The sequence below is a fragment of the Salmo salar genome, chromosome ssa04 (assembly GCF_905237065.1).
Source record: "Salmo salar chromosome ssa04, Ssal_v3.1, whole genome shotgun sequence".
Classification (NCBI taxonomy): Eukaryota; Metazoa; Chordata; class Actinopteri; order Salmoniformes; family Salmonidae; genus Salmo; species Salmo salar.
Window position 1 is genome coordinate 38290034 of NC_059445.1, and position 16366 is coordinate 38306399.

At 41.8% G+C, this 16366-nt stretch overlaps 2 protein-coding genes across 7 annotated transcripts in view; both read right to left on the minus strand.

The window, feature by feature from the left end:
- Positions 1 to 1087: 1087 nt before the first annotated feature.
- LOC106602947 (mitochondrial ornithine transporter 1) lies at positions 1088 to 5640 on the minus strand. 2 transcript variants are annotated; one of them, XM_014195988.2, is made up of 7 exons: positions 5419 to 5640; positions 4882 to 5140; positions 4556 to 4696; positions 4124 to 4296; positions 3832 to 3990; positions 3227 to 3373; positions 1088 to 1725 (listed from the first exon to the last, which is right to left on the minus strand). In XM_014195988.2, the coding sequence occupies exons 1-6, from the start codon at positions 5489 to 5491 to the stop codon at positions 3249 to 3251; spliced, it is 930 nt and encodes a 309-aa protein (XP_014051463.1). In that variant the 5' UTR covers positions 5492 to 5640; the 3' UTR covers positions 1088 to 1725; positions 3227 to 3248. The 2 variants fall into 2 exon arrangements, with proteins under 2 accessions (XP_014051463.1, XP_014051464.1); XM_014195989.2 differs by lacking the exon at positions 1088 to 1725 and adding an exon at positions 2880 to 3084.
- A 455-nt stretch (positions 5641 to 6095) lies between these two features.
- Positions 6096 to 16366, minus strand: part of LOC106602948 (high mobility group protein B3) — a 48158-nt gene continuing 37887 nt past the window's right edge. For all 5 annotated transcript variants that reach the window (XM_014195994.2, XM_045716888.1, XM_014195993.2 and 2 more), the window contains 3 exons: positions 8792 to 8937; positions 7151 to 7325; positions 6096 to 6947 (listed from right to left, as the gene is read on the minus strand). In XM_014195994.2, the coding sequence (XP_014051469.2) occupies positions 6819 to 6947; positions 7151 to 7325; positions 8792 to 8937 (450 nt within the window). In that variant the 3' untranslated portion in view covers positions 6096 to 6818. The remainder of the gene's footprint in view (positions 6948 to 7150; positions 7326 to 8791; positions 8938 to 16366) is intronic.

Consider the following 16366-nt stretch of genomic DNA (forward strand, 5'->3'; position numbering starts at 1 on the left):
ATTTGTTTACATCCCTGTTAGTGAGCATGTTAGCCTTTGTCAAGATAATCCATCCACCTGACAGGTGTGGCATATCAAGAAGCTGATTAAACAGCATGATCATTACACAGTGCACCTTGTGCTCGGGAACAATAAAAAGCCACTCTAAAATGTTCTGTTTTGTCACACAACACAATGCCACAGATGTCTCAAGTTTTGAGGGAGTTTGCAAGTGTCATGATTACGACAGGAATGTCCACCAGAGCTGTTGCCAGAGAATTCAATGTTAATTTCTCTACCATAAGCCACCTCCAACTTCATTTTAGAGAATTTTGCAGTACGTCCAACTGGCCTCACACCCGCAGCCCACGTGTAACCACGCCTGCCCAGGACCTCCACATCTGGCTTCTTCACCTGCGGGATCATCTTTTGTGGTGAGAAAATGGTGATTGGCTGGGCCTGCTCCCCTGCCCAGTCGTGAAATCTATATATTAGGGTCTTATTTATTTCAATTGACTGATTTCCTTATATGAACTGTTGCGTTTATATTTTTGTTTAGTATATATTCACATGCTCAACAAAACTGTGTTTACTGAGTGAAACAAACATGCTTTCTTACTACAGTGTAAGAGTATTGTATTTGATCTATCCCAAAGTTGAAACTTGGTGGACAGTTGATGTGAACCCACTGTACTTTGAATGCGCTGAGGTAAATGATGACATGTCGAAATGGGTGTTGTACGAAGCAAGCTATATCTACTCAGAGTTTTCTAAAGCTAACCAACTTCAGTTAGCTTCTAATTCCAGCTCAGGCATCATCCGTAGGCCTACTGCGACAGTGAATATTGCTCGTCCGCCTGCCTCTTAACTTTAGCAGGCTTGTAACTGCATGTGCATGTCGCACATGGCTAGTCAAACGCCAAAGCCTTTATTGAGACAATGCTGAAAAATGTATCTAGCCGCTTTTTCGTTTGTGTCGAAAATTAAATAAAAAGTTGTCTTGCAATTCAGCAGGCTATGGTGTGAAATAGGCTTTTCGAAGTGCCATCTTTATTTTATTACTTATTGTTAACGCCATCTTTGGTGTTCTTATCAATGCACAAGCACCTTCCTATCAATATTTGCTTTATTAAGTCATACAAAAGTTTAAAATGCATTCTGACATCAAACGTGTACGTTATGTTTTTTTTTTACACAAAACAAACATTTGATTAATATTCAAAAAGGCACTCGCACATCTGAGCAATCTTTTTGCAGGTGCGTGGCAACAGATGAACAAGATGAATGAAAAAGGAAACCGGAGACTATCACTGATCTTTAATAAGCTTATTAAAGCTCATGTAAGCTTGTTAAAGATCAGTGATACTATCAAGAGCAGTGTGCGCTTTCCTTTTTCAAACATTTGATTAATAAAATATTTAATCAGTCATCTTCCTCAAATGAAGGGGATGGGAATCTGATTTCATTGGTCCTCAACTCGCGGCTCAGTCACTTCATTCAAGGTAAGTGGAGTTAGCCATGAGTTAGCCTGCCCCAGAGGCTAACTCAGGTTAACCTGAGTTAGGTTTCGTTGCCATAGAAATGTACCTGGCTAAAAGGTGAGCCACTTTCGTATGACCGGTTATCCCGAGATGAACTCAGAGTTGACCAAAGCTCCCTCGCTAACTCCTCAAACCTGCTTCGTAGGATACCCCGCTTTCACACTGACAGCAAAGAAAATATCAGACGACCAGTTCGTCTGCTGACCTAGGAGAAAAAAAAAAGCTTGGAAAAGTTTGAAGAATTTGAACAGTCACCTTAAAAAGAAATTCAATCCAGTGTTCCCATTACCTAACATCTCGTTACTTAAAGTTTGGATTAGATTCAGATGTTCAAAAGAACACATTGTTGTCCATATCATACATACAGTAGCTTCTCCGTCATGATAAAGAAGGCATAATACTTGACTTGACTGTAATATTCACTAAGTACACCAAACATTAGGAAACACCTTCCTAATATTGGGTTGCACCCCCCCCCCCCCATTCCACTGGATCGGAATCAGTGGAATGGTATCAATAAAAATCTAACACACGGTTTCCAGGTGTTTGATGCCATCCCGTTATTATGAGCCGTTCTCCCCTCAACAGCCTCCACTGCTCAGAACAGCCTCAATTCGTTGGGGCATGGACTTCGGTGTTGAAAGCGTCAACATGGGCCAGGATGCTGGCCCATGCTGACGCCAACGCTTCCCAATCCCACAGTTGCCAAGTTGGCTGGATGTCCTTTGGGTGGTGGACCATTCCTGGTACACATGGGAAACTGTTGAGTGTGAAAAACACAGCAGCGTTGCAGGTCTTGACACAAACCATTGCGCCTGGCACCTTCTACCATACCCCGTTCAAAGGCGCTTACATTTTTTGTCTTGTCCATTCAGCCTCTGAATGGAACACGTACACAATTCACGTCGCAATTGTCTCAAGGCTTAAAAATCCTTCCTTAACCTGTCTCCTCCCCTTTAACAAGTGACGCCAATAAGGGATCATAGCTCTCACTTGAATCCACCTGGTCAGTGTGTGTCATGGAAAGAGCAGGTGTTCTTGAATGTTTTGTTCCCCGTGTGTATATCTCATGTAGAAAAATAACAAACATAACAAAAAAACAATGTTGTTGATCAGTGGTGTAGTCACATCCTGAGTGGCGTAACAGTCTAAGGCACTGCATCTCAGTGCTAGAGGCGCCACTACAGACCCTGGTTCAAATGCAGACTGTATCACAACCGGCCGTAATAGGGAGTCCCACAGGGCGGCGCACAATTGGCCCAGCGTTGTCCGGGTTAGGGTTTGGCCTGGGTAGGCCGTCATTGTAAATAAGATTTTGTTCTTAACGGACTTGCCTGATTAAATAAAGGTTCAATAAAATAGAAAATATGAAAGGCTTTTATGTACACATATATACAGTAAATACATGGACATTTTTTTTTATAATTGCGTTCCACTAGTTGACAACACATCCTGTCTAAAATAGTGTGATGCATGTCTCGGGAAGTGGGTGGAATGTTGTTGGATTGCATGGAGTCCATTGATTGAATACTGACTCATCAGGTTCTGTAGCTGGACATTAAACCTATTGACCCAGCATAGAAAACATGTTCAAAACAAGATCAGAGGTTACCACAAATTCTGAATGTCGTTTTATTTTTCAACTTTCAGTATTCAGGTTTATACTGTAGATGTTGATGAATGTTGGGGAATTTGAATTCACAAACCTCTTGCTCCAGCCCTACAAACTCAGGCTGTAGATGTGTGGTTGATGAGGGTTCTTCTGGTCCACTCATAAGCCAGGAATAGAGCTCCGTTGGAGGGGAAGGCCCGCAGGACGGTAGGGGTTAGACCACAATACAGAGCAGGAACCCCTGGAACAGGGACAATACATCATCAAGCACATCATGCGTGGACGCATAACAGCCTGTACATGTGAAACCTAAAGGAGCTCAAACTACAAAAGCCGAGGCACCACAGGAGATTGGTGGCACCTTAATTGGGGACGACGGCCTCATGGTGACGGCTGGAGCGGAATACGAAGAACGGTATCAAGTACATCAAATGTGCTTGATGCCATTCCATTCACTCCGTTCCAGCCATTATTACGAGCCTGCACTATGAGGGACAATCCTAATCTTCTGTGAGCTAGTGAGTTCATTCATTTCTGTTACCTCGAAAAGAAAGCTGCCAACATGAGTAAATAAGCAAATGATAGGGCAAATAACGCAATCAGAAGTTTATCGATGAACACATTTGAGATTGACAGAACGCCCGCAGTTAGAAGGGGGAATAGAATCAGATTATGAAAAATAATGTGGTATGCTCTCACCTTCTGTCCTCATGATACAGAGCAGTGTTCTGATAAACCCAGCCTGCTTGCCTGACATCGATAGAACCTGGATTCTGGATTTGACTGAATCAATGGGGTACACTGCCAACCAAAAGGCGGCCCCACCAACTCCTCCACTGATTAACAGCGGGACAGCATCTATCAAAGACAGAAAACAAATCAAATCAGTTGAGTAAAGCTATACCGTCGACATCTTATCTAATCTGGAGTTTGCTGAATAGCTAAATGAGAAGTTGAATCCCTTCATTGGAGTCGTAAGGAATGGACTCACCCAACTCATCCTTGGACTGGCCAGGCTTTGTAAAGAGGGATCTGCAGATCTCATAGCCCCCAAAGAAGAGGAAGTATCCAGGCACCTCTCTGAGCCAGGTGCTGGTCATTCCCTGGAAGAGGCCTTGAGGACCATCTGTCTTCAATATGTCCCTCACCACCGACCAGGTGGAACTGCGAGGAGAGCACCAGAATACAGCCAAACACATCATCTATTATCACATCACACAACGTCTTAGTTATGCATAATGTGCTTTGGAGTAGAACCCTAAGGTAATATGGTTTCCTGAGACATATTTCATTCACCAACTAACACGTGTTTCTGAAAGATAAGCAATAAGAGATGACCTGCCACCCACGTATACTATTTGTGTTGAACCACAATGACAACATGATCCAGTTGTACTGTCCACAGAAGAGTTGTGATGCTTACATGTGTGACGCAAGGGAGGTCTTTCCAACCATGCTCATCTCATGCACGGCCTGCATGCGACACTTCACCAGCTCTGTGGGACACAAAACCAGCGAGGAGAAGACAGACGCCAGGGACCCAGACAGGGCATTCTGCAGGTCACTGTGACAAAGACGTTATAGACAACGAGCGAGAGATTACAGGAGAGCAAAGAGAAACAGCAGCAAAACACAATAACAGATGAAGAGACCACTTTGCATGTTTTTTAAGCACTCAGCCAGACACATGGTGAATGGGGAGAGGGATGAGATGAGAATGCTAAGACAGAGATCCTCTGTTGCCTCAACCTGAGGTGAGACCCTTTCTCCAGCCCAAAGACTCTCCTGGTGAGCTGCTGGCAGGTCCCGTAGCAGGCGAAGAGCACAGCGTTCTCTGCCACGTTGGCCAGTAAAGCAGGCACACTTCCCTGGTAGAGCCCCCGAAGCCCGTTGTGGCGGTATGTCTTCAGGGAACAGTCCAGGAAGCCACGGTACAGGCTGGGGAACGTCTGCATCTTCACCTTGACCGTGTCGAAGGGCTGACCACTCAGCACACACGCAACACCCCCTATGTGAGAGGAGAGATTTCCAGGGTCACCATGAAGGACCTCAACCTTTTCTTCCACTCTTTTTTTCATGTTCATGGTTAAAAAGTTAACATTTTCTGAATGACAGCCATCCTGTTCAGCTTTATCCTTCACTAGATGTTTCCACTGGACAACAAAACAACCTTGTGTTCTACGTGTGTCAGTCAAGAGTCATCAAGGCTTAAACCTATGGAAACGTTTGTGATGCTAGGTAATTGAAGTAATTAAAGATTTAAAAAAAAAAAAAAGTTTTACTTGCCTGCTGCCCCAGCAGTGAGGTTTATGATTGCGTCGGTCATGGGATGTAATGCACATTCCTCCTCCACGCCCATTGTGTCCGGAGAGTCAGCGATGCACGTTCACTGATACGAATCGGATATGATGAAACCTTTTGACTTTTCGGGCAAACTTTTTGTTGGATAATAAATAACCTACAAAAGAGGAACGTGTTCAACTACATTGTGCAGCGTATTTGGTGTAGTGCATGTGGGGAAAGGTGGGTTGCAGATTATAGTCTCGAAACTCAATGGGAGGAGCTATTTAAAAAATGAATTATTAACCTTGAAGATTAAATCCAGGACTCAATCAATTGCGGATAGTGGCTTTCCAGGGAGCACTTTCAGGGCCCAAAGCATACAATTTCTTAAAGATAAGAATACTTCTGAGCAGCTACATTTTTTAATTCTCAGAATTGTGACATTTTCTTATTAAGTGTAATAATGAGTTTTAAAAGTTGCTACTAAGATATGCATGCCTGTCACAACAGTAGTGCAAGTTGCTATGGATAAGAGCATCTGCTAAATGTTAAAATGTAAAATCAAAATACTACAATGTTGCATAAAGTTTAATACATTTACCGCTAAAGAAAGGCCACAAAAATACAAAAAACGGTCATTTCCATAGAGGGAATGAATCAATTTGGATCCACACAGAACGTAAAAACGTAATTATTTATTTTTAGATCAGAGGCATACAAAACAAATTGTGCAGGTGCAAAGAAAAACTCCCACCTTGTCCAACAGATGTATTGTCACCATTGGTCAAGAGATGGAGAAATGTTAACATCTAAAATGTCATTCCACTTATCCAAATGAACAACACCAAAAAACATAGGACCCATTTCATCATCATTCCTTTCAGCCATAACACAGTGAAATGTCCTGCCTCAAACACACAGGTGGTTGGCATAATAGGCCACGGACAATGTTACCTGAATACCTGATTGTCAGACTGGACATCTACCTCAAGTCTATGGATTTTGTGTCTAGATACACATACAATTCCCTCAAACACAAACGTACAATTCCATGAAATGTGGATCCCTGTCAAATAGAAAAATAAAATCTGAATCTATTTCAATAACCATATAGTAGCATACACATCACCATACAAGTATTGTATAGGGTATGAACCCTTATGCTATCACTGTGAATAGGTTTGTTCAACTGAAAAAAAAGCAAAAGGGATCAGGAAAAACACTGGAGAGCAAAGTGTTAAAGACTCAAAATGACAGCCAGAAAGAAACTGCAGTGAGAAACCAGTTTCAAAACCAATTTGATTTCGTTTTCTTCTGGGACAGGTGAACTAGGTGAAACCTACAGATGTGTGTGCTCACATCTAAATGGCCAGTGTCTTAACAAACCACAATACCCTTTTCTATTAGTCATCCTCATCTTCCTCGTCATCTTCCTCGTCATCTTCCTCATCATCGTCGTCTTCAGCCTTCTTCGATTTAGAGGCTCCTGCCCCGCCCGGTTTTCCTTTTCCTCCTTTGTAATCTGCCACATCCTAGAAACAGTAAGCAAAAGGTGTCTTAAATAAGTCACATTTTCAATCCCTTGGAGAAAAAAAAAAATCACAGGTTTTGTAATATTTAGCCAGTGATTCCATGCATATAGGGTCTGACACAACAGTCAGACCACTTACAGTGGTAAAAATCCCATTCAATTACATTTCCTTTGAGACAAATAAGGAGTACCCATTGGCGTTACCTTTTTGTATTTTTCCTTGAGTTTGTTGGCTTTGGCAAGATATGGCTGCTTATTGGAGTCTGTCAAATTGTTCCACATCTCTCCAAGCTTCTTGGCCACATCTCCAATGCCAAAGCTTGGGTGTTGGGCTTTGATCTTGGGGCGCTGCTCAGCACAGAAAACAAAGAACCCTGATCTGTATAAGAGAAGGAATGCAGTCGTTACTGATGGTTGCAGGACTTCAAAAATGTATCATACTTTGAATTTTCCAGGGCCGGTCCTGGGCATAAGTGACATAAGCGGTCGCTTAAGGCCCCAGCCGCTAGGGGGCCCCCAACCCAAATTCACAATTTTGCTGAGTTAGTGTAATACACAAGGTGCAATTTTGAAATATGGTAGCGCATCAGCAGTATCTCATGTAATGTCAGTCACTCAAGTAGTTAATGTCAGCTAAAAATGGGTTTGTATTAGTAAGTTAGTCAAGCCAGCTATCTACACCTTGTAGTAATTACTGACCAGGCAAACAGGGCATGTGTCCAGGGGCCCTGACCTCCAGGGGGCCCCCATTGATTTTGTTAGGTACTCTCACTCAGATATCATATGAACATGACATGAGGCAAAATGTGTAGAATTACAGGAAATTAGCTTCAAAACTTCTCTCCAGCCCATGGCAAAATTTGTAGAAATGCATGAAAATATTATGAAGGAAAAAAATAGGCCCACCCACTTGGGAGCCAGGCCAAGCCAATCAGAATGAGTTTTCCCCCACAAAACAGCTTTATTAAAGACAGAAATCCCCCCCCCCACCCCCACCCCCCCCCCCCCCCCCAACAACAACAATCCCGCCGGTGAAGCAGACAGATGTAGAGGTCCTGGGCAGACGTGGTTACACGTGTTCTGCGGTTGTGAGGCCAGTTGGACGTACTGCCAAATTCTCTAAAATGACGTTGGAGGCAGCTTATGGTAAAGAAATTAATATTGAATTTTCTGGCAACAGTTCTGGTGGACATTCCTGCAGTCAGCATGCCAATTGCACGCTCCATCAAAAGTTGAGACATCTGTGGCAGTGTGTTATGTGGCAAAACAGCACATTTTAGAGTGGCCTTATTATCCCCAGCACAAGGTGCCTCTGTTTAATGATCACGCTGTTTAATCAGCTTCTTGATATGCCACACCTGTCAGGTGGATGGATTATTTTGTCAAAATATTAAATGCTCACTGACAGGGATGTAAACAAATTTGTGCAAAACATTTTTGAGAAATAAGCTTTGTACGTATGGAACATTTCTGGGATCTTTTATTTCAGCTCATGAAACATGAGACTAGCACTTTACATTTATATATCTTTGTTCAGTGTAGTTTTAAAAACAGCCAAATTCTCTCCACTCCCTGCAGTTCTACGCATTTTGCCATGAACTTAACTTTAAAACTGAAATTCCTCTCCGCTGTCAAGAGGGGACCACTAAAATGTTTACCTCGTGAGGTGGGGGGCCCCCGTACCAAATCTCGCACTTAGGGCCCGCAAAAACATAAGGCCGACTCTGGAATTGTCTATAATAAATCAGCATAAACCAATATACACTGAGAATACCAAGCATTAGGAACACCTTCCTAATATTGAGTTACGCATAGATGATTACAGTATTTTAGGAATAGACATACGGAGGTCTCTTTGGAGCACTAGGATCCTTCTTCGCCTTCTTGCCCCTCTTCCCAGGAGGACCATAGCTCATCATTTCCGAATCATAGCGAGCTTTGTCCTGCTTCGCCTGGTCCTCAAACTTTGACTTCTCCTTTGGAGACATGGTCTGCAAAAAAAAAAAAAAAGTGTGCCAAATAAAATGTTAAGATGGTGTATTTCATTGAAAACATTTATCATGACGACATCTGAAAAGGTTTATTCAACTGTCCATGCTGCTCCTAAAATCAAAGTAGGAAACTGTGTGCCAGTTTATTCAAGAAAATACATTGTATTCTCATCCACCGCCAAAACACACATCCATGACCAATTTGAATAAATGATTTGTAGTGCGTGTGTTGGTGATGCTAGGTGAAACAGGTCCCGGCTTAGGACTAGGTCAACAGATAATAGTATCCTGTAAAACAAGAGAATATATATATATATATATATATATATGAGACTGGGAAAAAGGTGTCTGGGTCGTGGACAGCGTCGCTCAGAATTGATTGAGCATCGAAAAATCTGTTTTGTATTTCTGTTGGTATCAAAAATTATAATTTCAGGCTTGCAGTCGGCGTTCCAATTCATCCCAAAGGTGATCGATGGGGTTGAGATCAGGGCTCTGCCGGCTAGTCAAGTTATTCCACACCGATCTCGACAAACCATTTCTGTATGGACCTCACTTTGTGCAAAGGCATTGTCATGCTGAAATAGGAAAGGGCCTTCCCCAAACTGTTGCCACAAAGTTGCAAGTACAGAATCGTCTAAAATGTAATTGTATGCTGTAGCCTTAAGATTTCCCTTCACTGGAACTAAGGGGCCTAGCCCGAACCATGAAAAACAGCCACAAACCATTATTCCTCCTCCACCAAACTTTACAGTTGGCACTGCATTTGGGCAGGTAGTGTTGTCCTGGCATCCACCAAACCCAGATTCATCCGTAGGACTGCCAGATGGTGAAGCGTGATCCATCACTCCAAAGAACGCATTTCCACTGCTGCAGAGTCCAATGGTGGCGAGTTTTACACCACTCCAGCCGACACTTGGCATTGCGCTCTTAGGCTTGCGTGCGGCTGCTGGCCATGGAAACCAATTTCATGAAGCTCCTGACAAACAGTTATTGTGCTGATGTTGCTTCCAGAGTTTGGAACTCGGTAGGGAGTGTTGCAACCGAGGAACTTGTGACCTACCACTTCGCGGCTGAGCCATTGTAGCGCCTAGACGTTTCCACTTCACAATAACAGCCCTTACAGTTGACGGGGCAACTCTACCAGGGCAGAAATTTGACTAACAGACTTGTTAGAAAGGTGGAATCCTATGACTGTGCCACATTGAAAGTCACTGAGCTCTTCAGTAAGGCAATTCTACTGTAAATGTCTGTCTATGGAGATTGCATGGCGGTGTGCTCAATTTTATACACCTGTTTGTGGCTTAAATAGCCGAATCCACTCATTTGAAGGGGTGTCCACCTACTTGTGGCCATGTAGTGTACATCATCCATCACAAACATGTGGAAATACATTGAACACATTCACTCATTACCCAGTACAAGAGCACACACTGGCCTATCCACAGCTTAAAACTATTCATTTAACTAGAATGTGTAGCTAGAAACAAAGTGCAATGCATTCACTAAACCTCCCCTGAGTAACAATGAGCAGCAGTCCTCCACTTCAAAAGAACCACCACCATGAGGCTACTGACCTTACGACAACCAACGGTGAAAAATAAAATGTTTCTAAATATCCCAAGAATACCAAAAGAATGACGACACACACAGAAATTAAATAAGTGACAGGAGCTACAAAATAAATTTCAAAACCAAAAAGCCAGTGAATTCCTCCTTTTTTCCCCCCTAGCTAAGCAGCGTGACTTGCCGCACAACAAACTTTACAAAACGATCAAATATACCGAACAGAAATATAAAACGCAACATACAACAATTTCAACGATTTTACTGAGTTCATGTAATGAAATCAGTCAATTGAAATAAATGTATTAGGCCCTAATCTATGGATTTCACATGGGTGGGCATTGGCCAACCCACTTGGGAGCCATGCCCAGTCAATCAGAATGAGTTTTTCCCCACAAAAGGGCTTTATTACAGACAGAAACACTCCTCAGTTTCATCAGCTGTCTGGGTGGCTGGTCTCAGATGATTCCGCAGGTGAAGAAGCCAGATGTGGAGGTCCTGGGCTGGCGTGGTTACACCTGGTCTGTGGTTGTGAAGCCGGTTGGACGTACTGCCAAATTCTCTAAAACAATGTTGGAGGCAGCTTATGGTAGAGAAATGAATATTACATTTTCTGGCAACAACTCTGGTGGACATTCCTGCAGTCAGCATACCAACTGCATGCTCCCTCAAAACATCTGTGTCATTGTGTTGTGACAAAACTGCACATTTTAGAGTGGCCTTATTATCCCCAGCGCAAGGTGCACCTGTGCAATGATCATGCTGTTTAATCAGCTTATTGATATGCCACAACTGCAAAGGAGAAATGCTCACTGACAGGGATATAAACAAATTTCACCACAACATTTGAGAGAAATAAGCTTTTTGTGTGTATGGAAAATGTCTGGGATCTTTTATTTCAGCTCATGAAACACAGGACCCACACTTTACATGTTGTATTTATATTTTTGTTCAGTATAGTAAAACCACTGACTGACCGTTAGTAGTATATTTTACTTACAGGAAACGATAAAGTACATAGGTTTATACAGTTGAAGTCGGAAGTTTACATCCACTTAGGTTGGAGTCATTAAAACTTGTTTTTCAACCACTCCACAAATTTCTTGTTAACATACTATAGTTTTGGCAAGTCGGTTAGGACATCTACTTTGTGCATGACAGTCGTCATTTTCCCAACAATTGTTTGCAGACATATTATTTCACTGTATCACAATTCCAGTGGGTCAGAAGTTTACATACATTAAGTTGACTGTGCCTTTCAACAGCTTGGAAAATTCCAGAAAATGGAATGGCTTTAGAAGCTTCTGATAGGCTAATTGACATAATTTGAGTCAATTGGAGGTGTACCTATGGATGTATTTCAAGGCCTACCTTCAAACTCAGTGCCTCTTTGCTTGACATCATGGGAAAATCAAAAGAAATCCGCCAAGACCTAAGAAAAAAAATGGTAGACCTCCACAAGTCTGGTTCATCCCTGGGAGCAATTCCCAAATGGCTGAAGGTACCACGTTCATCTGTACAAACAATAGTCTGCAAGTATAAACACCATGGGACCACGCAGTCGTCATACCGCTCAGAAAGGAGACGCGTTCTGTCTCCTAGAGATGAACGTACTTTGGTGCGAAAAGTGCAAATCAATCCCAGAACAACAGCAAAGGACCTTGTAAAGATGCTGGAGGAAACCGGTACAAAAGTATCTATATCCACAGTAAAACGAGTCCTATATCGACATAACCTGAAAGGCCTCTCAGCAAGGAAGAAGCCACTGCTCCAAAACTGCCATAAAAAAGCCAGACTACGGTTTGCAACTGCACATGGGGACAAAGATCGTACTTTTTGGAGAAATGTCCTCTGGTCTGATGAAACAAAACTATAACTGTTTGGCCATAATGACCATCATTATGTTTGGAGGAAAAAGGGGGAAGCTTGCAAGCCGAAGAACACCACCCCAACCATGAAGCACGGGGGTGGCAGCATCATGTTGTGGGGGTGCTTTGCTGCAGGATGGACTGGTGCACTTCACAAAATAGATGGCATCATGAGGGTGGAAAATAATGTGGATATATTGAAGCAACATCTCAAGACATCAGTCAGGAAGTTAAAGCTTGGTCGCAAATGGGTCATCCAAACGGACAATGACCCCAAGCATACTTCCTAAGTTGTGGCAAAATGGCTTAAGGACAATAAAGTCACGGTATTGGAGTAGCCATCACAAAGCCCTGACCTCAATCCCATAGAACATTTGCGGGCAGAACTGAAAAAGCGTGTGCGAGCAAGGAGGCCTACAAACCTGACTCAGTTACACCAGCTCTGTCAGGAGGAATGGGCCAAACTTCACCCAACTTATTGTGGGAAGCTTGTGGAAGGCTACCCGAAATCTTTGACCCAAGTTAAATAATTTAAAGGCAATGCTACCAAATACTAATTGAGTGTATGTAAACTTCTGACCCACTGGGAATGTGATGAAAGAAATCAAATCTGAAATAAATCATTCTCGCTACTATTATTCTGACATTTCACATTCTTAATATAAAGTGGTGACCCTAACTAACCTAAGACAGGGATTTTATACTAGGATTAAATGTCAGGAATTGTGAGTTTAAATGTATTTGGCTAAGGTGTATGTAAACTGACTTTAACTGTACATAATATCGAGGACAAATTACGAGACTGGAAATAAGGTGTCTGGTTCGTGGATAGCTTTGCTCAGAATGAGGAAGCAGCACCAAGGTCAAAGTATACTATACAGTGCGTTCAGAATGTACTCAGACCCCTCACCCTTTTCCACGTTACAGCCTTATTCTAAAATGTACTAAATAAATAAGCAAATCTACTCACAATACCCCACAATGACAAACCGAAAACAGATTTTTTGAAACATTTGCAAATGTATTAAATATAAAAATACCTTATGTAAATAAGTATTCATACCCTTTGCTATGAGACTCGAAATTGAGCTCAGATCCTGTTTCAATGGAAACATCATCCTCGAGACATTTCTACAACTTGATTGGAGTCCACCTGTGGTAAATTCTATTGAATGGACATGATTTGGAAAGGCACACACAGTTCCCACAGTTGACAGTGCATGTCAGATTCGAAGGAATTATCCGTATTTGTATTTATTATGGATCCCCATTAGCTGCTGCCAAGGCATTCACAGATTTCCCAACACACTGTGTGTCCTCAGGCCCCTGCTCCACAAATCTACAGTACAAAATCCATGTGTGTGTGTGTATGCATCTTTGAGATGCTTCATAGTCCCCGCTGTTCCATAAGGTGTTTTTTTCATCCGTTTTATTTTTAAAATCTAATTTTACTGCTTGCACAAGCTAATTGATGTGAAATAGAGTTCCATGTAGTCATGGCTCTATGTAGTACTGTGCGCCTTCCATAGTCTGTTCTGGACTTGGGGACTGAAGAGACCTCGTGGTATGTCTTGTGGGGTATGCATGGGTGTCCGAGCTGTACGCCAGTAGATCAAACAGACAGCTCGGTGCATTTAACATGTCCATACCTCTCTTAAATACAAGTAGTGATGAAGTCAATCTCCCCTCCACTTTGAGCCAGGAGAGACAGACATGCATATTATTCATATTAGCTATCTGTGTACATACAAGGGCTAGCCGTGCTGCCCTGTTCTGAACCAATTGCAGTTTTCCTAAGTCCTTATTTGTGGCACCGGACCACACGACTGAACAGTAGTTAAGGTGCGACAAAACTAGGGCCTGTAGGACCTGCCTTGTTGATAGTGCTGTTAAGAATGCAGAGCAGTGCTTTATTTTTGACAGATTTCTCCCCATCCTAGCTACTGTTGTATCATTATGTTTTGACCATGACAGTTTACAATCTAGTGTTACTCCAAGCAGTTTAGTCACCTCAACTTGCTCAATTTCCACATTATTTATTACAATATTTAGTTGAGGTTTAGTAAATGATTTGTCACAAATACAATGCTTTTAGTTTTAGAAATATTTAGGACTAACTTATTCCTTAACAAAGAGTGGGTGGCAAGTGTTGCAGTCATTTCAGTCGCTGTAGTAGCTGACATGTATAGTGTTGAGTCAGCCGCATACATAGACACTCTGGCTTTACTCAAAGTCAGTGGCAATTCATTAGTAAAGATTTAAAAAGTAAATGGGCCTAGACAGCTGCCCTGGGGAATTCCTTATTCTACTTGGATTATGTTGGAGAGGCTTCCATTAAAGAACACCCTCTGTGTTCTGTTACAGGTAACTCTTTATCCACAATATAGCAGGGGGTGTAAAGCCATTACACATACGTTTTTCCAGCAGCAGACTATGATCGATAATGTCTAAAGCCGCACTGAAGTCTAACAAAACAGCCCCCACAATCTTATCATCATTTCTCTCAGGCATTTGTGTAAGTGCTGTGCTTGTTGAATGTCCTTCTCTATAAGCATGCTTAAAAAGTTTGTTGTCAATTTGTTTATTGTAAAACAGTATCTAGATTGTATCTGGTCAAACACAATTTTTCCCCAAAAGTTACCTAAGGGTTGGTAACAGGCTAATTAGTCAGCTATTTGAGCCAGTAAAAGGGGCTTTACTATTCTTAGGTAGTGGATTGACTTTTGCTTCCCTCCAAGCCTGGGGGCACACAAATTCTAGTAGGCTTAAATTGAAAATATGGCAAATAGGAGTGGCAATATCATCCACTATTGTCCTCGGTAATTTTCCATCCAAGTTGTCATTGTTGATACACAATTTTATCACCTCTTCTACGCTAACTTCACGGAATTTAAAATGACAATACTTGTCTTTCATAATTTGGTCAGATATACTTGGATGTGTAGTGTCAGCATTTGTTGCTGGCATGTCATGCCTAAGTTTAATGATTTTTTTAATTGGCAAAATTAGCAAAGTAGTTGGTTTTGTGATGAATGAGCCATCTGATTCAAATAATGATGGAGCCGAGTTTTCCTTTTTCCCAATATTTCATTTAAGGTGCTCCAAAGCTTTTTACTATCATTCTCTATTTCATTGATCTTTGTTTCATAGTGTAGTTTCTTCGTTTCAGTCACATGATTTCTCAATATGTTTGCCAATCGGTTGTGCAGCCCGATTTGCCATTCCTTTTGCCTCATCCCTCTCAACCATACCATTTTTCAGTTCCTCATCAATCCTAAGGGATTTAACAGTTTTTTTGTTGTCATTTTCTGAAATGGTGCATGCTTATTAGCAACTGGAATAAGCAATTTCATAAATGTGTCAAGTGCAGTGTCTGTTTGCTCCTCATTACGGACCAACAGATTCTTTACATCAATAACATAGGAATCACTACAAAACTTCTTGTATGACCTCTTATACACTATATTAGGCCCAGCCTTTGGAACTTTGGTGTTCCTTGATTTGGCTACTATATTGTGATCACTACATCCAATGGATACTGCTTTCAAGTACATTTCTGCAGCATTAGTAAAGATGTGATCAATACATGTTGATGATTTCTTTCCTGTGCTGTTTGTAACTACCCTGGTAGGTTGACTGATAACCTGAACCAGGTTGCAGGCACTGGTTACAGTTTGAAGCTTTTTCTTGAGTGGGCAGCTTGATGAAAGCTAGTCAATATTTAAAAATCACCCAGAAAATATACCTCTGTTGATATCACATACATTATCAAGCATTTCACGCTTGGTGGTCTACAGCAGCTTCCCACCAGAATGAGGCAGATGAACCCGTAGCCATATTACTTCAACAGTATTTGACATGAGATCCTCTAATCTTTACAGGAATCTGGTTCAGAAAATAAACAACACCTCCACCATCGGCATTTCTACATTTTCTGTAAATGTTATAACCTTGTATTGCTACCACTGTATCAAAGGTATTATCTAAGTGAGTTT